At 42.3% G+C, this 27,458-nt stretch overlaps 1 protein-coding gene and 1 pseudogene across 26 annotated transcripts in view; one reads left to right on the forward strand and one right to left on the reverse strand.

Moving 5' to 3' along the window:
* Nucleotides 1–685: 685 nt before the first annotated feature.
* LOC306655158 (ragulator complex protein LAMTOR5-like) lies at nucleotides 686–1,350 on the reverse strand (annotated as a pseudogene). The gene has a single exon. The product of its transcript is annotated as a ragulator complex protein LAMTOR5-like (transcript).
* An 8,055-nt stretch (nucleotides 1,351–9,405) lies between these two features.
* CAMTA1 (calmodulin binding transcription activator 1) overlaps nucleotides 9,406–27,458 on the forward strand; it is a 764,551-nt gene continuing 746,498 nt past the window's right edge. For 21 of the 25 annotated variants that reach the window (XR_013759284.1, XR_013759285.1, XR_013759286.1 and 18 more), the window contains exon 1: nucleotides 9,406–9,537. Coding sequence is in view for 20 of the 25 variants with exons in the window: in XM_079111189.1 (XP_078967315.1) it covers nucleotides 9,493–9,537 (45 nt within the window). In the remaining 5 variants the exon portion in view is untranslated. Of the gene's footprint in view, nucleotides 9,538–10,074; nucleotides 26,565–27,458 lie in introns of those variants that run through there. The other 4 variants (XM_079111195.1, XM_079111176.1, XM_079111193.1 and 1 more) reach the window with 4 other exon arrangements.

Raw genomic sequence — 27,458 nt, forward strand, 5'->3', positions numbered from 1 at the left:
GTCCCAGGCTACTCCAGAGCAGCGCTTTGATTAACCAGAAGATCCTCGTTCAAGAAACCTATTTTTGAATTGCTATTTACTACTAGAATTTTAATTTCTCCTTAAAGTATTGTCACACATGCAGTCTGATTCTTTGTGGGTGGAATAGCAAGGCAGATGGGAGTTTCCTCTAATAAAAAAGGAGAGCCAATTTCCATTCTGAAAGGGCGAAAAGATCACCATTGTTAAAATGATTCTTCTGCTTTCCCACTCACCTCGTCCCCCAGCATCACGGTGTGCCTAGAACCTGAAGGAACACTCCACAGGCAGAAAAACGAACTGCTTGCACTCCAGCTATGATTCTGATTTTGTTTTGCTTACATTTTTCTCTTCACCAATTACAAGAAAAAAAACTAACCTATTCAAATCTCGAAACTCCCCTTGTATTTCAAACAATCTTTCAGTTACCCACATGACTAACTCCCTCACCTCCTTTGAACCTTTCCTTAGATGATAATGAGAATTCCTTTTATTTTTTTCAGTACCGGAGGTGGAACCCAGGGCCTCACGCATGCCAGGCAAGTGCTATACCACTGAGTGACATCTCCTGCTCTTCAGTTGACTTTCTTTTCAATTTTCGATTGACACAGGAGAACTGTACATATTTATGGGCTACCTTGTATACATGGTGTAAAATGTCAGTTTCTTTCTTTTTTTTTTTCCCTCCAAACAGATTTGTTTAACCTAATGAAATTTTATATACAAAGTAACCTTGACATGCTGCTTCAAAACATGATCCTTTCTTAACAGCATCCTGATAGGCTGGTTAAAAAGCAAGTCACTTGAAAATAAACAGACTAATGCCTGATGCAAAGCACATTAAATGAATGGCTTCATCACTGCAACTTAAATAGTCCTATAAGATAATTAACATAGTAGGATCGAATCCCTGTGACAGGCTGCTGGAGAACTGAGGGAAGAGATCAAGAGGCCATTTTGTGCACTGCTGCCGTGATGCCGTCCTGTTTTTGGATCATAATGTTCCCATTATCTGATTCTAGGCACACCACAGGAATGTCAGTGGGGTCAGAGGTTAGTTAGCTGCTTGCTGAGCTAGAACAGATATCACCCCAGCATGTTCATCTGACAGTGTCCCATGGCAGCCCAGATTAAGTCCTTGTGAATCTGTGCACAGGACTCCAACAATGGATGGGTTCTTCATTGTATCCTCCGAGTGCTGCTCCAAAGTCGCCTCCATTCCGCTCAAAGCCCACCCCGGCGCAGGACCCTGCAGTTCGTCCTGTCCTCTGCTCAAATGTCAGTTTCTTAATGTTCCCTACCTGACCATCACTATTTAAGATTGCACCTGCCCGACACGGGCACGTCTGGTCCCTTTTCACCTGCCCTACTTTTAGTTTTTCCACTCATAGCTTTCTCACATACTATAGGCTGTCTTTCTTTTTTAATTTCTCCTAGTTGTAGGTAGACATGATACCTCCATTCTACCTATTTTTTTATGTAGTGTTGAGGATCAAACCCAGTGTCCCACACGTACGAGGCAAGCACTCCCCTGCTGAGCCACACCCCCAGCCCCTAGAATGTCTGTGCTGTGTTCATTGTCCCCCACTAGAATGTAAGTGCAGAAGTAGGGTCTGTACTTTGTTCAGTGACATCCTATAATAGTAAGGATGGTGTCTTGGTGCACTTGGTAGGTGCTCAGTAGATGTCGAATGACAACGTCAGGCAAAATTTTCTGAGACTTGGAAAGGAGCAGGAGGTTATTGGGTGTCCTTTTGCAAATGCCTGGTAGATCCTCCTGTGGGACGATTCGATGGGTGAGGACCTTTAAATGAGTACATTGTCAATGATGAGGTAAAAATAGAGAACAGAGAGTAATACAGATCATTCTTGTCCAGAGAAGCAACTGATTTTTCCCTGTAGAAAAGATAACCCCAAACATGATACTTTATTGCCTTATTGAAATAGGTTATGAACCACTTTGCATCTTTTAGCAAGCATTCTTGCTTACCTATAAATATACATCTGTTCTTGGAATTCTGCTTTAAACCAGTTTAAACATCTTACAGGTTATCTCATTAATTAAAGAGCTGAAGAAAACTCTTGACACATACTTTATATTTGCATGAGAGTCATCATTTTTATCTTTTTGAAAGTTATGATGGAGTAAAAGTGAATTATACTCCTTCCTCTAGGATATTTCAGTTATCCCTGTGCTGTTAGCACCACCCAATGCTAAGTACTCCCAAATTTGTATCTTTAGACACAGCTAAATTACCCAGATGGCTTCCAACTTTCAATCACCCTGCCTCAACCTCCAGAGTGGCTGGGATTACAGGTGTGCACCACCATGCTCGGCTCCAAATGGAATTCTGAATTCTCACTCTCTCCTAAAATTGCTCCTCCCCAGCCTTTAAGTGCTACAGCAATAACTCAATTGTTCAAGCCAAAATTCCAAGTGTCAAATCTTGGCTGAAAGCATTTCTTTTTATTGTACTTCACACTCAATCCATTAGCAAAACCTAAGCAATCCTAAATCCATCTACTTTTTAAGGCCTCCACCTCAGTCTAACACCTCACAGCTGTTTTTGCAAATAAAGTTTTATTGGAACATAGACACTTCCATTTGTTCACACATTGTCTGTGGCTGCCTTTGTGCCACAATGGCTGAGTTGAGTAGTGTGACAGAGACCACAGAAACGGCAAAGCTTAAAATATTTACTATCTGGTACTTGACTGAAAAAAATGACTGACTCCTGGTGTAGCAGGCTGAATAATGGCCCCCTAAACTATCAGGTCCTAATCTTGAGTCAAATCTGTTACCTCATTTGGAAAAAGGGTCTTTATAGATGCTATTAAGTTAAGGCTGTTAAGATGGAGAGATTATCTTGGATGGTGTACATGGGCCCTAAATGTTATCATGTGTTCCTGTAAGAGGGGAAGGGAAACCTGACTCAATATGCACAGAAGAGAGAAGGTGAAGTTGGAAGAGATTTGATGATGCTATCCTTACAGACTGGAGCCATGTGGCTGCAGGCCAATAGAAGTTGGAAGAGGCAGGAAAGGGTTCTCCTTAGAACCTTTGGATTGAATGTAGCCCTGCAAACATCCTGATTTTAGCCCGGGGGATGATTTTGGACCTCCAGCCTCCAGAATGGTAATAGAATACACATTTGTTATTTTAAGACACTAAACCAGTTTGTTACAGTAGCCTTGGGAAATTAGTACCTTCAAGTCACCATCAAGTCTTGATGTCTGTGATAATCTCTTAACTGACCTGCTTCTTTTCTTGCATGTGAGGTATATTCTCCATGCTGTGGCAGAGTGATCCTTTTAATATACCAGTAAGATAATTCCCTCTGTTAGCTTTCTAGTGTCCTTAAAAGAAAACCCCAAGATCTCACCCAGAATGTGAGGTGCTGTGTGGAGGGCCCTCCCTGGACTCATGCCCCAACCTGCTACATGGCTTCATTGTGGTTCCTACAACACATTGTGTGCCTTAGCTTCAGGGCTCTTGAACTTGTTAATTCCTCTGCGTAGAACATTCTCCCACCCCATCCATGGCTGTTCACTTCCTCTTCCTTCCAGATTCAGAGACTTCCTTGGCCTACCTTGACCAAAAAGCATCCCCATCATCCCTCTCTCCCACATTATTTTTCTTCAAGCATTTATCAAGGTCCTTCAATCATTACCTTAGATCATATATTTGTGTGATTATCATGTCTTTCCACTTCCATGTCTGTCTATAAGGGCAGGAATTTTTGTCTTGGTTTGTTCACTGCTGTATCTCCAGCACCTAGAACCAGTATCTCATATGTGATAAACACCCAATAAACATTTGTTGAATGACTATACATAGTAAATAAATTTAAATCATATCAAAGGAAGAGTAATCCTTATTTTTTTCTGTCCCATCCTCAAAGTTAACTATAGGTAATTAAAATTTTTGTTATTCATCTGGAACCTTTTTCAGAAGAATGTACAGATACACAGGAATAGCTATATAGGTAATAAACTTTATATCCATTTTCTATACGCATATGAGAATAGCATATGTTATGCCTTAACGTATTCAGTTAAACATTTTAGTTGGAGATATTTCCATAGCAGTACACATTGATTTACCTCCATTTTTTAAAGTGGCTGCATAATATCCCACAGCTTAATACGTAAAGAAAAATAAACGTCCCATTTTGTTTGAACAGAGAAAGGCTAATGACAATTAAGTGCCTGTGCTCCCAGACCCTTTTTAGTTACTCCCACAGTGGCCTGGCATTTCTTGAATGTTCCTCACCACAGTGTTGGTGTATCAGTGGCTTTTATTCCAAATGTTTTGATGGGTCATTTTACTTTCAGCAACTAAACGAAGTTCCCTCAGAAGACTGGGAATGGAAACAACCTACAGTGAAAGTATTGAGCACATCAGTAAGAAAAGGGGGCGGGCGGAAGCAGCCCTCCGAATGATTTGCCAGGCATCCCTACAATTTCCATTAGCAGCCACCCCAAATAAACTGACGTGACAAGTGCAAGTGGGATTAGTCTGTGCAGATGCTCAGAGCCCCCTGGCTCCCTCCCTCCAGTTTGCTGCCATCCCCTCAGCCTTCTTTATACACAAGGGCTCCACTGACAGATGGGCCTTGAATCAGAGGTGTGAGCCTTGTCTCTGAAAGCTGTTGACTTCAGAAGTCATGGAGCTCTTTGCCTCTGTGCCCTCTCAAAGCCCGATCCCTCGGTAGAAAAGAAGACCTTTTTTTTTTGGATCATGAGTCCAAATAAACAATAAAAACTATCAGGCTGTATGATACCGGAAAGTTCAGGTAGGGAGTAGAAAGACATGAGTTTTAAAGGGAATGTCCAGAAAAAGAAACTGGATTGATTGTTGAAGTAGCATATCAAGGTGAGATACATTCCATCAAAGGCATTTAGATAAAACTCGAAGGAGGCCCCTGGAGAGCAAGTGCACTCGGGTATGTTTTATGCAATAGCTGGATGATGTGGCAAAGTTTTATGATTATAGCTATTGTTTAAACAACCTCTCTTGCAACCCCAATGACGAAGGATAATGTTCTGTTCTAGGTTTTAATTGTTAAAAGAAAAACAGAACTGCCAGAAGTGGGTGTGGCTGGTCCTCAAAACTACTGTCCCTTTGGACTTGGCTACCTCTAAGTAAATATTGAATGAATGAAACTACTGACTCGTTTCAAAATTTCAATGCATTCCCTATCCATAAATCAGGACTTTTTTTTTTTGGGAGGAAAATTTATTTTGGACTTACAGTTTCAGAGGTTCTCCAGGGTCAGTCACTTTATTGTTCAGGACCCAAATGAGGCAGATCAACACGGTGGCAGGGCACGGAAAGGGAATGCTGTTCACCTCATGGAAGTTAGGAAGCAGAAGCACACATCAGGACTTTTATTTTCATGTTATTTTTTAAATAAGCTGAAATTCAGGCTTCCTAAGGCTCAAATATATCATTCTATTTGGGGTGTCTGACAGGTCTCTACTCTTGCATCCTAACAGTAGACATTCTGATCATGCTGACATCATTGCTAACTGATGGCAGGTGGGTGCAGGAAGGAGGAAAGATGAAGATGTGCAGGCCTGGGAAGATATAGTATCTGGTTGGTGAAAGGTTGGTTCTAACAAAACCCACACATTTTCATTATGCTTTATCTTGAAAGACAAGGGACATGGGATCTCTCTGAATTATTTCTTACAATCGCATGCATATCTACAATTATCTCAGCATTAAAAAAAATTAAGAGGAAAAATCCTTGGGAAGTAGAAATATTGGATATCATAAGTTTTTGCTCTAAAAAGGCATAGCTAGAATAAATTTTCTTTCTTGTCTTGTGCCTGGTGAAAATGAGCTTGTGCTCCCTCATCAGAGTGTTTAAGCATCCGAAATGGGATCAGTCCATGCTTTCCTCTCCAAGTCCAGTGTTATGGAAGCTTCGGTAACTTCCAATTTAAGGAAACAAGTCCAAACATTTGAATTATTATCATTCCCAGTAATAATAAAGTCACTATTTCTGAAAGCTGATTGGCAAGGAACTCTTCTGCATGTATTTTTGAGGTAAGAAAGTGATGATTTAACATTCCCATTGTTTACCTTATAGGTTCTGTTTCTGGATGGTAATGCACTTTGCCTGAGGAACATTCGGAGTGGTGCCAGCCACGTGTATCTTCTAACGACTCCCTTTTCTAGGTGTACTTGTTTAGTGTCTCAGGCTACTTCCTCTACTTACAATGCCCATCTCTCGGTCATCCTCCCAAGCAAACACACCGCCACTAACCAGCCCCCAAAACAGCTCATTCTCGAACTCTTTGGTTCAGGATATTTTTACACTTAAAAATGATTGAGGATTCCCCAAGAGCTTTGCTTTATGTGAGTTTGTTTACCTAGAATTAGGTACTATATTTGAAATGAAAACTGAGACAATTAAAAAATATACATTAGTTCATTTAAAAAGAATAAACCCATTATAGAAAATCATAAATGATTTTTTTTGTGAGAAATAATTACATTTTCCAAAAAAAAAAAATTAGCAGCAATTTTAGAGGGGCATTGTTTTTACAGTTTTGTAAATTTTTAATATCTGACTTAATAGGACATGTCTGGATTCTCCTTTCTGCTTCCGCAGTCTTGTGAGATCACACATTACGTGGCCTCTGTGGAACATCACTGTACTCATGAGAGTTTGACATAGCATCATTATGTAAATAGTTGTGACTCTGTGGATCCCTATACCCCACTGAGGTCCCTAGGCTGCAGTTTGAGAACTGCTGGACTGCCCTATCTAAGGTGGCTTCAATGGTGATGGTGATATTCTCTGGAGGCTCAGGTGACATTCATTACCTTCTTCAGCATTCCCACCATACCTGGTCCTGATATGTTAACCTGCTAGGTTGTGAGCTCCTTGAAGGGAAAAACTCACCTTTATTCATCTTTAGTCTCTGTATTTAACACAGCTTCTGGCCCATAGTGGGCATCAGATAAAGTCAATGTTATTTTTTTTAAGAAATAGGGTCTCGCTATGTTGTCTACCTTGGTCCTGAATTTATAGGCTCAAGGGATCCTCCTGCCTCAGCCTCTTGAGTAGCTGGGATTATAGGTACATGCCACTGCAGTGGCTTAAAATTATTCTTTAATTTAAATGTTTTAGTTGTAAAAGTTACATACCTATATTATGGCTAAATTACATGAAATAGAGCTAATAAAAAAAAAAAAACTTCCATAATCTCCCAAATGTCATATTTTGGATGTATTTTATGTCCTTTTGCAAAATGCAGTTTTCTATACCTACCATTACATCATATTTTAGAAATGAACACCATAATTCTGAATATTCCCCTTTATCCTCAGCAATGGGTAAGCTTTTCTTTCTGTTTCTAATGACTAGCATCATGTTCCATTGTGTGGATATAACACTTTAATTACTAAATTTCCAATATAGCATGTTTGGATGCTTTCAATTGTCATAATACATACAGTGATCCTGTGAAGAATACCTTTGCACATCTAGCCTTTTTGGCATTAGTGTTATTTCCTTAGAATAGATTCCCAGAAGTAATATTACTAGGTCAAAAGAGGCAGACGTTTTTATGGCTTTCAATACATACTGTAAAATTGCTTTTCAAAGGGTTATACTAATTTACAGTGCCACCAGCACTTTCAAAAATGTTTCAGCACACGAATCGTCAACATAGGTGCTATTAAGAATGCTAATCGATAACATATTGTACCCTTGTTAAAATTCTGTATTTTTTGAGACACATAAAATTAAAGTTTGTTGAGGAATGAGTGTATAATACAAAACATTCTTTTGGGACATCTTTATTTCTAGAAAACTTAAGAAATTTTCACTGATGAAGACCAGAAGAAGAAGAACAGGTCAGGATTGTACAAAACTCACTCTGACAATCTTAATGCCAAAACCATTGAACGACTTTTCTGATTCTGTTGTCACTGACAGTAGCAAAAGGAAAAAAAAAAAAAAAAAAAAAAAAGAATGAAACGTTCTCACTGTGAACTGTACAAGATCACGGAAATAGGTTGGAGCTCTGATTTTCATTCAACTTTTCTTCTTTTTTTTTTAAACTTAGACATTTCATCCCTCTCCTTTGTTTCCGGTTTTACCTGCACATGTGCAGAGTGAGAGGGGGCATTTCCTTGCTGAGCGCTGCACTCACCGTGCCCAGCTCGGGGCTTCTCCGCATAGGGCGTGCTAGTCCACCAGGTGTGGACCGGCTTCCAGAAGCGCTGCAGCTGCGTTCCTCCGCCCTCTGCTCTGGGGCTCTCCTTCCCTCACTGAAACCCTGCTCGCAGAGGCGCATCCCGCACCTGGCGCGAACGCAGTGGGCGCCGAAACCTTCACTTGGAGAAGCCCGGCACTGAAAACCGGCTGCAAGGAGAGAAGGAAACTTGTGTCGCCTGGTCCTCCAGCCAGGCGCGCCGAGGTCTAACGTCCCTAAGGTTTCGCTCCGCGGCCTCATCCTGGGACAGAAATCTATGACTCATCGGCTCCGTCGGTCACATGGGCAACGTGACCAAAATAAAGTTTCAGTATTTTAAGCGCTAGAAAAGGGGACAGCGGAGCACACCGGGGGCGGGCGCTGAAGGCGGGCGCAGGCGGCCGCGCCCCCGGCCGTTGGGACGCGACGGCCGAGGGGGCGGGGCGCCGGTGACCGGGACGGGCGGGGCCTGGCAGGAGGCGCGGCCCCTCCCCGCGGCCGGCAGCGCAGCCCTCACTCCTGGTCGAAGGGCTGGGGGGCGCGGCGCCGGGGAGGACCCCCATGCCGAGGCCCTCAGGGCCAGCACCAGCTGTCGCGGCAGGCTGCGGGATCCCGGAGATCCCGGCGCGTCCTGTACTGCCACCGGGACCCCACGCGCCGGCAGCGGCTTCCCCGGGAACGTCCTTCAGCCCCGGGAGCACGCGGGAAAAGCCCCAGCGCGCCAATGAGCGAGCGCCTTCCTCATGACGGTCACGCTCAGGGGCGGGGCTTCCCTCCGCCGCTCCCGAGTTCCGGGAACCCCCTTTGATTGGTCTGGACGGCTTGGGAAACACTGTAGTGACGCCCAATGAAAATGCCACGTCCCGGCCTCGAGGAAATATTCCGTATCGGCCCCATCTTGATTGGGCCGTTCTTTCCGACTCTGACCACTAGGAAGCTTTGTTTAGGTCTGAAAGGCGGGCTTTCCTGGGAGTGGGTGGGGAGGGGGCGTTGGTTCTTGACCAATCCGTTTAGTCCGTGGGGTGGTGACCAGCCAATGGATCGGATGGATAGGACGCTCCTCCCGGAGAGTAGTGAGACCCCTGGTGCGGGGCGATTGGCAGCGGGAGCAATGAGTGGCAGCCCTGCGGTCCAATGGGCGCTGTGCGTGGGCCGCGGGGCGGGGCCAGGGCGGGTGCGCGGCGGCGGCGGGGTGGCTGGGCCGGCGGCGGCGGCGGTACGAGGCGCGCGCTCGGGGTCCCGGTCGCGAGGAGGAGGAGGATGTGGCGCGCGGAGGGGAAATGGCTGCCGAAAACAAGCCGGAAGGTAAGAGCCGGAGCGCGAGGGCCCGGGGGGCGGCGCGGCGGGCGGCGGGACGCGGCCCCGCCGGACATCCCGGGCATCGGCGGCGCCGGGCGGGAGCGCGGGGGCGCGGCGGGCGGGCGCCCCGGCCGGGGAGGGGGCTGGCGGGGTGGGGGGGGCGGAGCGCGGCCGAGTCCTGAGGTGACTCGCGGGGCGACGGAGCGCGGCGCCCCGCACCCCACCCCCGGGGGCGGGCTGGGCCGGGGGGGCGGGGGGCGCGCGGGGCGGGGGCCGGGCCCAGCGAGGAGGAGGAGCCGCGGAGGGCCGGCGCCTCCCCCACCCGGACCGGGCATCCCCGCCGCTCGCGAGCCCGCGGCGCCCGCGCCCCTCGCGCCGGGCCCGGGGTGGGGGCCGCGGGGCGGAAAGTTTATCTGCCTCGGGCCCCTGGCCCCGGCCCGGCCGCTCGGGCCGGTCCCCGTCGGGTGCCAGCGGCGGCGCTCAGCCCTCGCGGGCCGCCCGCTCCCGGCGGCGGGCAGGGCCGGACGTACTCTGGCAGCCCCCGCCGGCCCCGCGACGCCTCCCGGGCAGGCGGGGGTCCCCGCGCCGGTCCCCGCCAGGGGGACCCTCTACCGCGGAGCGTGCCTCGGCCGAGGGCCTCGTGTGACCCCTCCCCCTTCGCCTCCCGGGGAGGGAAGGGGGCCTGCGCAGCATCCCCGCCCCTCGCCGCCCTGCACATCCTACTCTTGCCCTTGCACCCTTGTAGCCAGGAGGGTGGGGTCTCGGTTTCGGTGGCAAGTGAGGCTCTTCACACTCCCTTGCCCTTTACCTTCCGTGACCCCGATCCTCGCTTGGCATAGGGGTCCGTCTGAGCCTCTCCTCTTCCGTGGAACCTTTTGGGGCCTCTGCACTCTGTCTGTTGACCCTTTTTGCCAGGAGTCGGGGACTCGGTCCTCCCCTGTTCTTTCTCACCCAGTGGATCGTGGGGGCCTGTGCAGCTCTGAAGTCATTTCTAAATGGGAGAGCAGACACTTCTTCAGATTATGTGCACTCTCCGCACACTTTCCTGGGTTAGGGTGAGCTCATTTCCTGAATACCCTTTGAGTTACCCTCTTTTTCTTAGGGAGAAAACTGGATGTTCGGTGCTCCTTTCTCCAGTTGTCTGTCTCCCTTGACGTGTTCTTTCTCCTCAGAGTTCCCAATCTGGATGAGGATGGGTGCCCCAATGAGATGTAGGGCAGGGCTTCTGTTGTGCCTAGTACTTGATTAAAAAGGGGCCACAACAATTACTCTCACGTTAGAGGAAAACAAAGGTGTATTTTTGCTTCCAGTTGATTCTTGCATCTTTGGAGGGGGCAGCCTTCACCAGTTGACACTACCCTACTGGGACAAGGGTCGTGTGCCCTTGGCTTTTGGTGTTCTGATTACTGTCTAATGTGCAATAGGAGCCAGACTTTGTACGTCCCACACTCAAGTGCCTTTGAACCTATCCTGGAAATAAACTTCCCAATTCTTTTTTGAGAGAACTCATATCCTCCTTATGGCTTCTGTTTCCTAGTCAGCCATATTTAGTGAGCCTGTTACCTTGACTTTTTCTAATTTTCTCAAATTGTATTCATGTTGGCTGGGTAAGGAGAAGCCATATGCCTTTCCATCCAGAATAGGGAGTGTAGACACCCATGTCGCCCACGTGCCATTCGGAAAGAGGTAGCTTGTGTGCTCCTTGTTGTACTAGAACCTTCCTTTGGCCCTGGAGTGTCTCTTGTGGGATCCAAACATTTCTTTGGATTTTGTACCTTTCAGGCAAAGGGGAAATTTGAATGCTTTCTCTTTTCTGCTGCTCTGGTTCTCTGGTGAAACAGATCATCTTCATGCTGTATGCATTTGTTGACATATACACATATAGGTCTGTATGCATAGATGAAATAATTTTCTTTAAAGTGAGAAGAAGGTAGAAAGATTAGGTGACTAGCTCTACACTTTGGGTGTGTGTGGGGACTGTGACATGCAAGAATATAAATATGCATTACTTTTGTTGGTAACTGTTCAGGCTTAGGAGAATCAGAAGAAGAATCATTGATAAATGGCCAGTTCTCACCACTCTTTCATTTGTCATTTGTACTGTACTGAATAAGCAGAATGACATCCTGAATGTTCCCCGTGTCCCTGCGTATGTGAAGTGTAGAGTGCTTGCTGATGAGCACCCAAACTTAGGCATTCTGAATTTAAGGGCAGTATTCTGTGCTTGTTCTGCATGGGTGAAAAGTTCTTATCTTGATTTTCTTATTGCATTGTAGGGGAAAGAGGTTTCCTGTGTTTTGGGCAAATGATAGGAAATGGATGAGAAGAATCTATTTCTCTGTGACAGAACTAGAAAGGAAAGGCCACATATATATGTCCCTGCTGGATTTTGGCCATTTAATAAGGAGAGAGGCTGTTAAATTAGGAAAAAGTACATTTGGAAAGGCCCTTGCCACTTGATGAGAGGGTGGGAGGATTATTCCTGAGGTTCTTTTCTCTGGGGCAGAGGAATGGTGAGAGCCTTGTGGGCTGGTCTCTGATCAGGGGCTTTACCTCCTAGTCTCCACCCGCTCCTCCCTTCTGTCCCTCTGAAATGAAGTCTCTTTTTGACAGGCTTAGTGTGGAGACTTGCTCTTCTCAGCAGGCTCTGTCGGGCTGTGAGACTTGGACCTTGGAGCACTTTTCTAGCAAGGAGAGACTCTCCATCTCAATTTCTTGAGTAAGGAGATGTAACCACCTAGAAGTTTGGTCAGCACTGGGCTTGGACTGCTGGGCTTTGCCTTTCAGTTAATATTGAGCTGTCCAGTGGGTATGATACTCGTTGCCAGAAAAAGCTTTTGACCTAATTTTTGCTTTTCTTTTTGAGTTTCTTTTAATTTTTAAGCTGTTTTTGTTTTGTCTGTATTTGTAATCAGCTTGATGGAGTTGTATTTTAGGGGTAATGTTAGTCTTGGAGAAACCAAGTCGAATACCTGCTGTGTATGTTGGCGTAAAACCAGGAGAGTTATCTCATTTCCCGTGGTAGCTCTTCCTTGCCCTTCTCCAGGCCACGGCCTGCCTTTGGGAGTCGTCCCTGTGGAGCAAGGTGCTCCCTACTGGGGCAGTGGAAGGAAAAGTGGAGGTTAGTCAAGAACACGCTGGACGTTACTGTGTAAAGTTGGGCTCTTCACCTTGAGTTGAGTACAGTTGTGCTTTCTGTGTCACTGGGCTTCATAGATGGTTGGAAATTGACATTTTCCTTCTCCTCCCCCAGTGCTGGGTGCTCTTTTGCAGATAGCCAGCCCTCGTGGGTTCTCTTGACCACTTTGCTTTTTTACATCTTTCTGTTTGACTATTTGCTAGAGCATCAGTCTTTCTCCCCTTATCTCCCAGATTTTGGGACAAGTTTGGATGGCCTCTTCTCCCTTGTCTTCTTGATGTCCTGTCTTACCCTGCTTCTGGGAAACACTGGGTTGTTCTGTCTCATTTTTCAGTGTATTCAGAATGTTGACATGTCCAGGGCAACCTTTCCTCAAGGTCAGATTGGGTCAGCTTTTCCTGTTCAAAGTGTAGCATCACTCTTACTTGCTCTTAGAGACGTGTTTATGCATCGTTTTCAGCCACATTTTCTGTTTCTTTAGTTTTTAGGCCCTGACTGTTTTAGACTGCCCTGCCCCCACCCCAGAAAAGCCCATTCCTTAGAGTCAGGAAGCATTGGTTTAGATCTCTTGTTTATTCTGTTCATGCTCGGTGTCATCCCATGTGAGAGGGTGGGCTTGGAATTCTTTCTGACCCATGGTGAGGTAGCCCATCTTGTGGCTTAACATTTCTTCCCACCATTTTCATTACTTTGGGCCATTCATCATTTGTCATTTCTTAAAATTTGAGGAAGACCCCTTTGTGTGCAGTTGTACTTCTTTCTGACTTCCTTATGGAGAAAGCAGTAGAAGGTGACTCTCACGTTCTCTTCCTTCCCTTCTGTAGTCGTGCCACTTGCCTCTCTTGTGGTGCCTTTGAATATGCCCTTTTGGGGAGAAGCCGTTTTTATATCCATAATCCATTACTGCAGTCATGCATTCAGGAGCCCTTTACTGGGTGTCTATTATGTGTGGAGCTCTGTGGGGGTTATGTGACTTTGCTTGAGACCATATTGAATCTTGTTAGCCTTTTAGTATGAATGACATTTAAGTGTATCTAGTACTTTTCTTTAATAAAGTCTTGTACAATTTTTTTCTGAATTTTAATTTTTGGATTGTAATCTTACAAAAATATACTCTAATAGTGTACTATCCTGTTGAGCTTTCTCCCTCCTCCCTGCAGGAGTGGGGGTGGTGAAGAGGGTGGAGGGTGTACTGGGAGAGGCATTGAACAGCTTTCATCCAGGCCGTGGGTGTGTGTGAGAGAGAGAGAGAGAGAGAGAAGGAGAGAGAGAAAAGTAAAGTCAACCTTAATCTGATTGTCTAGACATATCTTTCAGATATCTTTTAGATATATGATTGGTTGGAATGCTTATTAAACATTTGAACAGCAGCATTATATTAGATATTGTATAGAACATAAAATCAAATACATCCTTTATATAAGGAAGTGTTAGAAAAGCATTTTTCTCTTCTGATTAACTGGTCTGGTTTATAATACCAGATAGTATATGATAACTGTAATATGAGCTGCTATTACATTTTTTGCTGCCGGAAAGTCTTATATCTAAATTTAATGCCTAATTGTGATGACCATTTTTAGACTAGATATCTGATAGCAGCATCACTGCTTTTATTATGTGACTTTTAATTCTTCATGCTTTTTAATGTGCTGTTATTTGTATTTTTTGTTTGTTTTAGTGAGTAGCAGCAGATTCTTTTTGGATGCAGGTTAGATATTAATAGTGATGATAATCATGATAAAAATTAATATGGAGTGTGCTTTTTTTTTTTTTTTTTCTGCTTTAAATGAAATTACCTCCCTCCATAATGTATTTAGAAGCCATTTTTCTAGAATTTCATTCCTGTGAAAACTCTGGGTAGGATTGTTAGGGTTGTAGTATGTGGTTGGCAGTGTCCTCCGTTGATGTGAATGTGTGAGTGAATGTTCTTGTGGTGACAGAGATGTGTGTTTCTTTTGTGTTTCCATTATACAGATCATTTCCTACAGTGTTCTGTATCTTCTAGAATCACTTACCTTGCCCTTTTGGGATGTTTTAGATGAATTAAATCTTATCTCCCTTTCTCTTCTTTAGTCTTTCCTTTTCCTCTTTCTTACATAAGGAGGTTTCTTTACTGCCCTTGTTGTTATTATTAAGGCACTTGTAGATATACACTGCATTTGGAGCCTTTCTGACTTTTAGTGGAAAGGGATCGCCTACCGTCTCTTTTGTCCGGTACATAAGGCATGGTTCCTTCTTGTTTCCCTAAGATAGGTATATGGAGTGGGATTTAAGTCCCAGCAAGGGATGACAGCGGTATTTGTAACTGGAAATCATCCAGGGTGAAACACTGAGTCCTTCAGGCTTCTGGGCCTCTACATATAGGATTTTGTAAATTTGTTTTTTTTCTCCATTCAGTCAGCTTTTTTTCTGTCTCTTTGGCTTGATATCAGTACATTTCTTTGGGTACAGCCAACACGTATACTATGTCTTTGGAGCCTTTGTTTATGAGGAAGATGGGGTCCTTTCTAGTGTTCCTTTGCCTAGACTGGTACCGCCTTTAGTCTTCGGTGTGTTTGAGGGTGAGAGTCAGAAGTGTTCTTGTTCTATTTCTTGCCCATATAACTTGAGTAGAGTGTATGTCCATTGCACTGTTTTCCAGACTGTAGTATGGTCTTTCTTTGTTTTTTGTTTGAATACCCAATCCAGTTTAGGACATAGGTTGATCAGACACTATCGGAACCTTTTGTTTGGTGCCATCCATGGATGTATCCATCAGTCTTGTGACCAAGTCATGTCACCATTCAGTCATTAGAAGCTACTTATATACTTACAGATGGTCTGCCATCCTGTGATATTGGTTATGTATTTGTAAGGGAAGTCTATTTCTATATATACTGACAATGGGCAGCAGTCCTTGATTTTTAATATGGCCCGACAAAGTAAGGTTTTTCCCTCCCCTTTTTGGTATCAGTGTACTGACTATATATTTTTTAGGTTGTAGTGCATCTTCTGCTTTGAAAACCATGGCTTGTCAAAGGTCATGGGCCTACTTGTGTAAGGATTGGTAATGTTTCCTGATCATTTTTTTTAAACATCATTATCCTGAACTTAAATATTGTGTACTCCACTGCAAAGAGAGGCCAAATATCAGATAGTTGTCTGTCTTCCTCTTTCACTCCCTTTTTTTTAGAGGATTGTTCATTTAGTATGAGCTGATTGAAAAACATAAGGCAGAAGGACCAAAGATAGCTTTGTGATGCCTCTTCCACATTCACCCAGTATTTTGCTCATTCTTGATATAATAGCATGTTCTTTTATACATGACTCTTTTGCTCTTTTTTTTTTTTTTTTTTCGTCCAATTTCTCCTGGCTTGTCAAGTCGTGAACTGTTTCCCTTTCTGATCCAGTTAGCAGAGGGTAACTTTGAGGGAGATTGCTAGCTGTATTTCTCACTCTGCTTTCTGCAGTATAGTTTTGTGCACAGAGTCACATGCCTTTGAAAGAATGTTTGGGACTGAGTTCTTCACAGTTTTGAACATGGGGACTAAGTGATATTGTTCTCACCTCTTACCTCACTTCCTCAGGTCATCTAAAATAAATACCCTCCCACGTTCTCTCCAAGCAAAAAACCAAATCCCCAAAAAACCAAAAAACAACAACCGTAACAACGAAGTTCCAAAGCAGGCCCAATACCCCGAAGGCCATCTCTGATTGCTCCTGCTCTACACTTCAGTTGCTAGCTTTGGACAGGTGCATAACTGGTACCTTTTGGATGTGTAGTCTCAAAGGGGTTGACATGTGAAAAGTCTTTGGGACACTCAGCATCCATTCATTCAGTGAACCATGTAGTATCTCTTCCCTTTTTCTTTATCAGTTACTATAAGGTAACACCTGCAGAGTGGGTTAATTTTCTCCCTTTATTCCCACTTAACTGTTGGAGTATAATACTGGCAACAGTAAATTATTATTATCCCTACTTTTGTGTTCAGCATTGGTGAGAGAATGGAGAGCTAACTTCTGGTGGTGATAGTACAACCCATGACTGACTTCTCTGTGTAGGCTACACATTATTGCAGTAATGATTTACATTTTAAGCTAAATATAGGGTTTGTAATGAGGGATGAACCAAATATGTAATTCTCTTTTTTTACATCTAACAGGACGTATCTGTGTGTTATATTAGAATGATGTGTGGATATATCTGGAGGTACTCTTTTCAACAATTAAATAAAAAGAAAAAAAATCTTTGTTTTGAGTTTTGAAAAAACAGGTATTATTTTTCCTTCATCAAGGCATCAAGGTTGATTTAGATTGCCAGTTGTTATTTCTGAAGGTATATGAAGAATTTCTGTCTTTAAAACTTAGACTTTGTTTTTAATCCTTTTCTGAACAGTCATTTCTGAGTATGTGTGTGCCTCACTGGTTTTCTAGGCACTGGGATATCAAATCACTTGGGAGTGATAATAAGATATTGGTACAAAGTATGAAATTATCAAATAGGAAGAAAAAAATGCTATAGTGAAAGTTACCCATTTATGATTTAAAATAATCTCAAAGTGATATTTGGAAGTGTGAATTCAGATACTCTTAAGAAAAAATGGAACGTGGATGTGGTTACTATTTTGAAATTGACACATGCATATTGTACGAAGTATGGGCCTCCAAATGGGGCATTTAGAAGACAAATAAATTGATGGGATTGGTTATTTTAAAATGTGCCTTTTTTTTTTTTCTCTTTTAAAGAAGTAATTGAAATAGCCATTCTTAATGAAGAAAATGTAAACTTTGATGTAAGTTCAGCATTTGAAAAGTAAAGATTCAAGATAAGGATTTTTTATTGCAAATCCACAAGGGGGTAGTGATGTTCTATCAAAGATATTTGTGGTGGAAATGTGAGATGATCTCTTTTAACATTTTAGATTTACAGATAAAACTGGCATGTTTGCATTTTAACTTAATAAGATCTTCTTTTTAAAATGTTTATTGGCAAAATTGTTTATTGCTTAAATTAAAAAAAAATCCATTTGGGGTGAATGGCTATTTTAAGCTGTAAGAATGAGAAGAGAGAATGTCCTTGTAGTTTTGTGCTTTGGAAAGGTTACAAAGGATCTGAGGGTCAACTGTTATTTTCTAAGAATGTAATAATCTTAAATTTCCTGGGAAACATTAGGAATCTAGGAATCAATGATTTAAGTGTTCTGAATAAAAGGATGTTAGTAAATTGTGTCTAAACTTTACAGAAGTTTGTATTACTAGTTGTATTTTTCAATTCTGCCAAGAGATGAAAAATGTGAACAATCCCTACCACTAGCCACTTTTAATAGTTCTAAATAAATCAAAATTTTATAATCTTTTTTATTAGTTTATCTTATATCATTAGATAAAAGCATTTTTTTTTTTTTTTTCTCTTCTCCCTCACATAAAAATTCCAGCAGTTTACCTCTGGTCTTTGAGTTCCACCCTTATGTTCAGAATTCAAGTCAGTGTAGTGTGGTGATGCCAGGCAGTCTGTCCCTCTAGCTTTATCACGTGCTCTTGTTTGAATGACAGGCCACATGGTGGGAGAAAGATTTTTTTAAAAATTGGAATGGGAATTATGTATCACTTATTTAGAGACACTGTAACTGTGTCTTTAAAAAATACTACTTTTAACATTAATGGTGTGAAACAGTTGTGTGGTTTAGGAGTTAGGCTTGTTTTGTATTGTATCCATTATGTATTTTTCATTTCTGGTCTAGGAAAAAGGTTGTTAATACAGTGTTTCTCCCTACCTTTCCCCTTCCCTCCTTCTGAGCAAGAAAGGGCAATTTTTTCTTCTTTATTAAATGACTTTGGTGATGTAACATCCTCAAAGATCCACAGATTTTTCACATACTACTATCAGCTCTACTGGGAACTGAACTATGACGTCAGCATTTTCATTCATGGATTTGATGCTTCTAAGTCTGTTTTCCTGGTTTGTATTCCTGAGCTAACTTCTGGCACATGCACAGATCAGTTTACCATCAGTCAGCCCATAAACCAACAGTAGACCAACAGTAAAAGGTAAAACAAAAGATAAGACACTGGAGTTATTTCAATAGCACTGTTGTTGCTCATGCTGATTTGCATCCAATGCAGTTTGGATAAGGTTCCTGGCCAAACAGATTGAAATCTAAAAACAGTCAGTTTAATTATCTCATGATTTTTGTGGATTGAACTGTGTTGTGAACATACTGATACAAAATTTTTGTTCTTGATTTCCATCAGAAATCAGAGTGCTGTGTTATAGCACCTTTGTTATAAAGTAGCATTTCTTTTATCATTTGGCTAAATTGGAGGATACTTTATTTCACAGAGGTTAGGCCTGGAGATTAAATTATCAAATTTAATACTACTCAAATTACTTTTGGAATGAATTTGGATTTTGGGAGGAAATTGAAGTATTTTTAAATAACTTTATTATTTGATACATTATTGTAGAACTGGTGTAGCACCCCATGTGTTGGAGTCAGATTTCATCTCCCCTAGACTCTATATTTCCTGTGGCTGTACTCCATCATCTCTTCCAGGGAGGTCACTGCTTGTAATTTAGTGCTGTGTGAGAACAGATTTTGAAGAAATTTTACTTGGGAGGTTCCTCTGCAGGGCCAAGTTGGAGGCTGGGTCTCTGGCCTCTGGCGTCTGGCATCTTTCAAGCTTCCTTGGGGTTGATGAATGGTGAACTGTAAAAAAGTTGATTTTCTCTGCTTTCTTGAGGGTTAGCTGACTTTCTGGATACTTAATTGCCAAGAACATTTAGAAATAAAATGTATTACTTTTAGGAAGTACCATTTTAGTTAGTTATAATTCATGGTCATAGTAGGTGATTCAGACCATTTTCATTTGGGTTCATATGCATTTACCCACCACTCCCTCCTTGCTGGACACTGGACCTTGGAGCTTGTGAATACATGTTACTCTAGAGATACTTCATAGGTACTCTCTCCCCATCCTTAAATGGAACTAGAGCTTTGTGTTTTTTAGGTTCAGCAGGTTGTCTGAGGAGTAACGGATGAGTGGTCTCTGTGTTAGCTTTGTTCTTTTAAGTAAACATACTGGGAAAAAAATAAAAGTCAAATAGCGTGTGGATGTGCATTTGAAGACTTAAATGACTTGTCATTTTCCCTGAGAACTAAATAATTTTGATTTTACAAATATAATTTTTTCTTATAAATACAATTATTTATAAGTAATATGGAAGAAAGATTTAATGGTAAAGGGTCTCTGTAAAAACTATAATTTTCAAAACTACCTTTAGGATTTCTGGAAAGTTGTGGACTGTGATGGCAAGATTTCACAGTGTTTGGAACACTGCTGTGGATTAGCATTGTCCTCATTGTTCTACCTGGAGTGAGTGATAGATTAGTCTTTTGGCCATGGAGGGTTTAGGTTTCCCAAAGCTTTTAGAACAAGCCCAGTGCCCTTTCCTTTCAGTAGCTGGGAATGCAGGCCAGCAAGACTAAGGACCCCAGGGACTGTGTTTTCTGCAGTCCTCCTTGTCCTCACTTCAGTGGGCCAGTAGGGCAAAGGAGCCTCTCTGTCTTTGGCACCTACACCTTGTTCTTACCAGATTGGTCTTCTCCACTTATTGTTCTTCATTCTGGGCCAGCATCTCCTTATCTTGCCTTTTCCAGATCTCACCTGTGGTGGAATGAGTTCATGGGTGGTAATTTTGAGAGATTCAGGTGTTGAGTAGCCTTAGAAACCATCTCTAAAGTTCTTCTCATTCTTTCTTAAGATGATAGAAGGTGAGGTTGGATGTATGGAACTTCCCTTCACATCTTGCTTTGCTTATGCAAAGCAAGCTGTCTCGTGTAGCTGTTGCTTTTCCTGTTGAGTTTCTTGCTCCAGATCAAGAAGAAATATGTAGGTTCAAGCCACGTAGGAGGAATTGGAACTCTTGCCGCTGAGGTACTTGCTGCCTTCCCAGTGCATAGAGAGGGCTCATTTGTTACATCTTTTGCCAACCACATTGTGAGTGTTTAAGACACGTAAAAAAACTGTTATGGGTTTTATAGAAGACACACAACAGAAATGTCCAGTCTTCCTAGTTATTCCCTATGATAGATTTAAGGCTTTATTCAGTTACAGATGAGGGTTCATAGTTTTGGAAAATAGACTTAAATAATAGATGATTACAGATTTAAAAGCATCTGCTAACCTCAGTTGTTTTACATTCAAGGTAGTGTTTATACTCATTTAGTTGTATTTTTTGGATTTGATTAATATAACTGTTATTAAACTGTATTGATTGCCAGTAATTCAGAATATAAAGACTCTTCCTATTAAGAAACTCATGTGGATTGGGGAGTTGCTGAGGGTCCACTATAATTGATCATGTGGGATCTTCACTTGGACCTATTCCCTGGGCAACTATAGGCCTGGTGTTTGGGGAACCTTTGAACATAATTCATCTTTGAAAGTTTCTTTCAATATTTAAAGATACTGAGGGCAAGTTAAAGTTCTTGGTGTTCTTGTAAACATTCCCTGCCCGTCCTTTCCATTTCTGCCGTCTTGAAATGTGTTGACCGAATCATTTGCTTTGACAAAGCTTTGATGGAGGTTTCTTCCTCATTTAGTTTTATTGATGGAGGCTGTTGTGCTAAAAAGATGCTGTAACAAGTTGAAAGGTGGCGAGTGGGCACTCGGAGCTCTGAAGTACTTGTCTTTCTTCCTAGGGCTCCTCCAGAGATTGATTATAGATTACTTGACCAAATTTAAAGCCCACAGACTTACTGCAGACATTCTGGGAGGAAAGAAGCATCAGTCTTTCTGCACTGAGTCAGATTATTCTATGTGCTCCGTTACTGCTTATATGAGGACCTCCTGAAGCAGATGTGGTTGTGGCGACCTCTCTGCTTGGGAGGAATATTCTTGGCAGCTCTGATCTGTCGTCTCCAAGTATTTTTAGTCTCTCTTGCCTCTGTCTGAGGAGCTGAGGATGGATTTAGCTGCTCTGGTGCTGCTCCAAGTTGTGATGGATGCCTTTGCTACTACCTTGCTCACCATCCTATCCAGCACTGCCCTGATGAGGTTCTTGCCCTTGTCGTTTGATGAAGGAGCAGATAGAACCGTTTGTTCAATAAAGAGAGAGAAAAAAAACTCATGATTTTCAGAATGCTTTTAAGAAATAAATGGTGGTTAGTGGTGATGGTGTACAACCATGTGAAAGTACTTACTACCACTAAATTGTATGCTCAAAAATGTCTAATATGGTAAAATTTATGTTGGGTATATTTAACCACCATTAAAAAAAGTGAAATTTTCAAATGAATTTGAAACCTAATGAGAAAAGTATCTATAAGGTTCTCAGAGTGAATGAATATATGGCAGTATTTTCATCACCCCAGGGTTGGATATTGTGTCTTAAGTAAATGGTCAAAAATCACACACACACACACACACACACACACACACACACACACACACACACAGAATCAATAAATGATGGTAATCAGGCCTTGAGATTATTTTATACAGAAAGTGATTTTTAGGTGAGATTTTCATATTTGCCGTATTCATAATTGTTAAAAGGATTGACTGGCTCATTCAGAAAAGTTTGAGGCTTATAGTGGACACTTGTAAAGGTAGGTTGTTTGGTATTGATGCCTTACTTTAAATTAGAACAGTTCGGAATGCAGGGATTACAGCTATTCAGGTGAGATCAGTTGGGGCAGTTCTAGGCTAAGAAGTCTCAACCTCTGGGACAGACACTAAAGTATAGTGGGACATTCTGGGAACTGGCCCTGGAGTGTCTGGATGTCCTCTCCAGCGATGTCTTGGGCTAACCAGGTATCGCTGGGATACCAGGGCTCCTGTCTCTGCTATGCCCTCTGTCCTGTTTCTCCTTGCAGATTGGCTTTCTCCTCTGACTTCCTTGCTTCAGTTGCATGCAGGTATAGCCTGCCATGACCCCATGGCATGTCTTGACTCTGGTTCCGTTGCTCCCCACAATCAGATTCCACTTTCGTGGCCCAGTACGAAAGTATTCAAGACAGAATTGGACCGACTCCTCTCTCAACAAGTTGCTTTGTTTCCATAGGACTGGTTAGGGTCAGTGGCCTGCTGATCCTTTAGTGGCTAGGCTGAGAGGAGTTTGGGTGAGAAGGGGACTGTAGCAGGGGGCCTGGCACCTCAGACTGCATCTGTCTTCGTCAAGATCCAGTGTAAAAGAAAGGATATTGACTTCGGAATGGATTTCTTGTGTTTAGTTGCTATAGTGATTAAACTTTTTGTAGAGAAAAATGTTTATTGTAGCTACAGATAGTAGGCCAGTGTCCTCAGTCATCAGCTTGAGTGTGTGTAGAATGCTTCAGCAGTGGGTGTCAGCACTATCTGGAGCTTGGGCTTCCAGATGCCACCGCCAGCACAGTCTGTGCCCTGTGGGCTTCTCAGGTAGAATAGGCAGTGAAGGGGAATGTCAGTATCATGTGAGGACTCACATTTCAGGTTGGGTGGGCTCCCCTTTCCCCTGGTGTGGACCAGTAAGCTTAAAAAGTTAGCAAGAAAGGGAGACATCGCCCTGGGGTGAGCATGGGGGAGAGCACAGGAGCAGCCTCTGAGGGCTGCGGCTGCCTGCGCACTCGCTCTCAGCGCTCCTTCAGCCAGCCTCCCTCCTCTGATCTCGTTTGTCATGATTTCTCATGGTAGAAGGAATTATAGGAGATAGGGGGAATCTGTGCAAAAACAGTAGTTGGGAGGTCCGGTGCAGGGGCTGAGGGCCTGCACAGCATGGGACTACCTGAATTTACAGTGTTTAGTAATTGAGGTTTCACAGTGATGACCTTGAGTATCCAGCATTCAGAAAGCAGGGCTTAGGATTATCTTGTTTAACAGAAGAGGAGAGTATGTGATGTTTTCGGGAAACAACCACTAAAGTAGTTGTAGTAGTTAAAGGGATTTGACTCCTTTTAAAATTACAATTTATTAAAATATATTTGATGTACCATAACATTTACCCTTTAAAAGTTTAGTGTCTTTTAGCATATTTACATGGTTACACAACTATCACCACTAATTCCTCATGTTTATCATTCCAAAACGAAAACTTGTGCCGGTTAGTAGTCACTCCCAACTCTTCCCTCCCCTAGGCAATTACCAATCTATTTGCTGTCTTTGTGGATTTGCCTATTTTGGACCTTTTATATAAATGGAGCCAGACAGTATTTGTTCTTTTGTGACAGTTGTGTTTTCCTTGGCATAATGTTTCCTCTGTTTTGAGTGTTGGGATCTAAAACCAGGGCCTAGTGCATAGGAGGCAAGTGCTCTGAGGCTGAACTACACCCAGTCCATAAGGAGGGTTTTTTTTTTTTTTTTTTTTTTCCTTTTTCTTTTCAGTTTTTGGCAGTGCTGGGGACTGAACCCAATGCTCTCCTATGCTAGGCAGGTGCTCTACCAGTGAGCTATATCTCCAGTCCTGACATAATGTTTTTGAGATTCATTCATGGTGGAGCATGTATCGTTAGTTAATTCCTTTTATGACTGAATAATTTTCTGTTGTAAGGATATACCACATTTTGTTTATCCACACACCAGTTGATGGACATTTGAGAACTCTGCTTTTTGACTATTATGAAAAATGCTGCTATTAATATTAATGAACAAGTTTTATTATAGACAGATGCTTTTAGTTGTCTTGGGTAAGATACCAAGGTGTGGAATTGTTCCATTTGTTGTGTTCTACTTTTCAAGAAACTGCTAAATTGTTCTCCACAGTAACAGTGCTGTGTTATATTCTGCCAGTGCTGTCTGAGGGTTCCAGTATCTCCACATCCTTGTTGACGCAATCTCTTTCTCTGTGATTATGACTTGTTACTTTCTACAAAAAAGACAAATAGGGTTATGTTTACTCTGTATCTATTTGGGGAGTCAAAACCCTTTTTATGGATCTAGTATATGTTGAGGAACTCCTGGTTAACCTCAGCATCTCACCTTGAAAACATGCCATTGCTTTACTTTGCTAATACAGAAGGCTGCCTTGGTGAGCATTGCAGTCACTGTTAGGCCGAAATTGGACTTTGTAGGTTCCAGGAGAGCAGCTCGCTGCCCATATAGCCTGTAGGTGACTTTTTCTTTTTCTTCTTCTTTTTCTTTTGTTCTTTTAGATATACATGACAGCCTATTTTGACATATTATACATATATGGAGTATAACTAACTTATTCTAATTAGGATCTCATTCTTGTGGCTGTACATGATAAGGAGTTTTCACTGGCTATGTATTCATGTATGAACATAGGAAAGTTATGTCTGATTCATTCTACTGTCTTTCCTTTTCCCATCCTCTTCCTTTCCCTTCATTCCCCTTTGTCTAATCCAATGAATTTATGTTCTTTCCTCCCCCACTTTTATTGTGTGTTAGCATCCACATATCAGAGAGAACATTCAGCCTTTAGTTTTTTGGGATTGGCTTATTTCACTTAGCATGATAGTCTTCAGTTTCATCCATTTACTGGCAAGTGCCATTATTTTGTTCTTATTTATGGCTGAGTAATATTCCATTGTGTATATATACCACATTTAAAAATCTGTTCCATCTGTTGAAGGGCATCTAAGTTGGTTCCATAGCTTTGCTCTTAAGAATTGAGCTGCTGTAAACATTGATGTGGCTGTGTTACTGTAGTATGCTGATTTTAATGGAGGAGTGGAATAACTAGGTCAAATGGTGGTTCCATTCCAAGTTTTCTAAGGAATCTCCATACTGCTTTCCATAGTGGTTGTATCAGTTTGCAGTGCTACCAGCAATGTAAGGGTGAATCTTTTCCCCCACATACTTGCTAACATTATTTTTATTTGTATTCTTGATAATTGCCATTCTGGCTGGCGTGAGATGGAATCTCAGTGTGGTTTTAATTTGCATTTATTTGTTAGAGATGTTGAACATTTTTTCATGCATTTGTTGACCATTTGTATTTCTTCTGTGAAGTGCCTGTTCAGTTCCTTTTTCCATTGTGTTGTTTTTTTGGTGTTAAGTTTTTCGAGTTCTTTGTATATCCTGGGGATTAATGCTCTACTTGAGGTGCAGGTAGCAAAAATTTTCTCCCATTCTGTGTACTCTTGTGTTCTCAATCACATTCTTGATTGTTTCCTTTGCTGTGAGGAAGCTTTTTAGTACTATCCCATTTATTGATTCTTGATTTTATTTTTTGTGATTTAGGAGTCTTATTGAGGAATTTGGTTCATTATGTTGATGGAGATTTGGGCCTACTTTTTTTCTATTAGGAGCAGGGTCTCTGCTCTAATGCCTAAGTTGTTGATTCACTTTGAGTTTAGTTTTGTGCAGGGTGAGAGATAGGGGTTCATTTTCATTCTACTACATAAGAATTTCCAGTTTTCCCAGCACCATTTGTTGAAGAAGCTGTTTTTGCTAATGTATGCTTATGGTGCCTTTTTCTAGTATGAGATAACTGTATCTATGTGGGTTTGTCTCTGTGTCTTCTATTCTGTTCCATTGCTCTTCATGTTCGTTTTTGTGTGCCAATACCATAGGGTGACTTCTTGATGTTTGTGTTCTTTTGATGTGAAAGTTTGCTGATGCCTTGCCTGTGTAGAAAAAAATAGACTGTTTTGGCTAAGACACATTCTGGATAATAGAAAATTAACAGATTACATATGTGAATATTTATCAAAGAGTCAGAATATGTTAAAATTGTGATGCTGAAATTCATGCAGTTCTTATTCATACTGTTGGAGGTATCAGAAGGCACCATTGAACATCAGTCGTTGTTGTACTTTTGAGTCTTTTCATTTACTCAACAAATAATAACAAAATGCCTATTTGTGCTAGGCATGGAAGGACAGACTCAGTTCCTGTCCTCATGGAGCTAATGGGGAGACCCTCCCTAATCAGGATGCTGTGTGAAATTACAGCTGGGTATGATGGCATGAACACGGTGCTATGTATCATGAATGGATTGCCTCACTGAGAGGTTGGGGGCTTTTTGAGCAGAACTGTGGAGGAACATGGGAAAGAGCGAGTTACTCCAGGTAACTGAGCGAGCTGGTTAGTGAGATGTGTGGCGATAGTTGGGTTACATTCTGGCTGCATACAGCTTTTGGGAATGAGCGTCTGAAGGCCTGCTGTGGTCTTTTACTCTGCCCCTTAAGTGTCTTGTTACTGAGCAAGTTACCCAGTCTTTCTCAGCTTGCATACTTAGTGTTTTTTAAATGTACATAACTATTTTGGGGGGCTGGGGTTGTGGCTCAGTGGAAGATTGCTTGGCTGGCATGAGTGACGCCCTGGGTTCTATCCTCAGCACTGCATATAAATAAATGAATGAATAAATAAATAAAATGAAGGTCCATCAACAACTAAAAAGCATTTTAAAAAAAGTACATAACTATTTTTATTTAGAAATACATAAAAAAATGCAGAAATCTAGGGCTTTTAATTGGTTATTTTTGGGTAATTCAGAAACAGTTATTTCTTTGTGACCTTATAGGTTTGGCTACTTAGAAATGTAGCACTGGCAAACCGAGTATTTTTCTGAACATTTCCCCTAGTCATTGATGGCAGGATTCACTTCATTATATCTTAAATTACTCCAGAAGCCTGTGGGGCAGAAGTGGGGGCAGGCGTGGCTGTGTCTGACTGAGGCAGCTCAGCGTGCTGGTGTGAGGTACTCAGAGCTGGGAAGATTTCCTGGAAGACGTGGAATTTAACCTGGCAATGTTGACAGGTGGGAGGAGAAATTCCAGGAGGAAACGGAGCAAAGGGAATGCCAGGAAAGGACTTGGGCGGTTAGAACTCAAAGGGCATTCTGGGAAGGTAGACCTGGAAGAGCAGG

Source organism: Sciurus vulgaris (assembly GCF_902686455.1).
Source record: "Sciurus vulgaris genome assembly, chromosome: 1".
Lineage (NCBI taxonomy): Eukaryota > Metazoa > Chordata > Mammalia > Rodentia > Sciuridae > Sciurus > Sciurus vulgaris.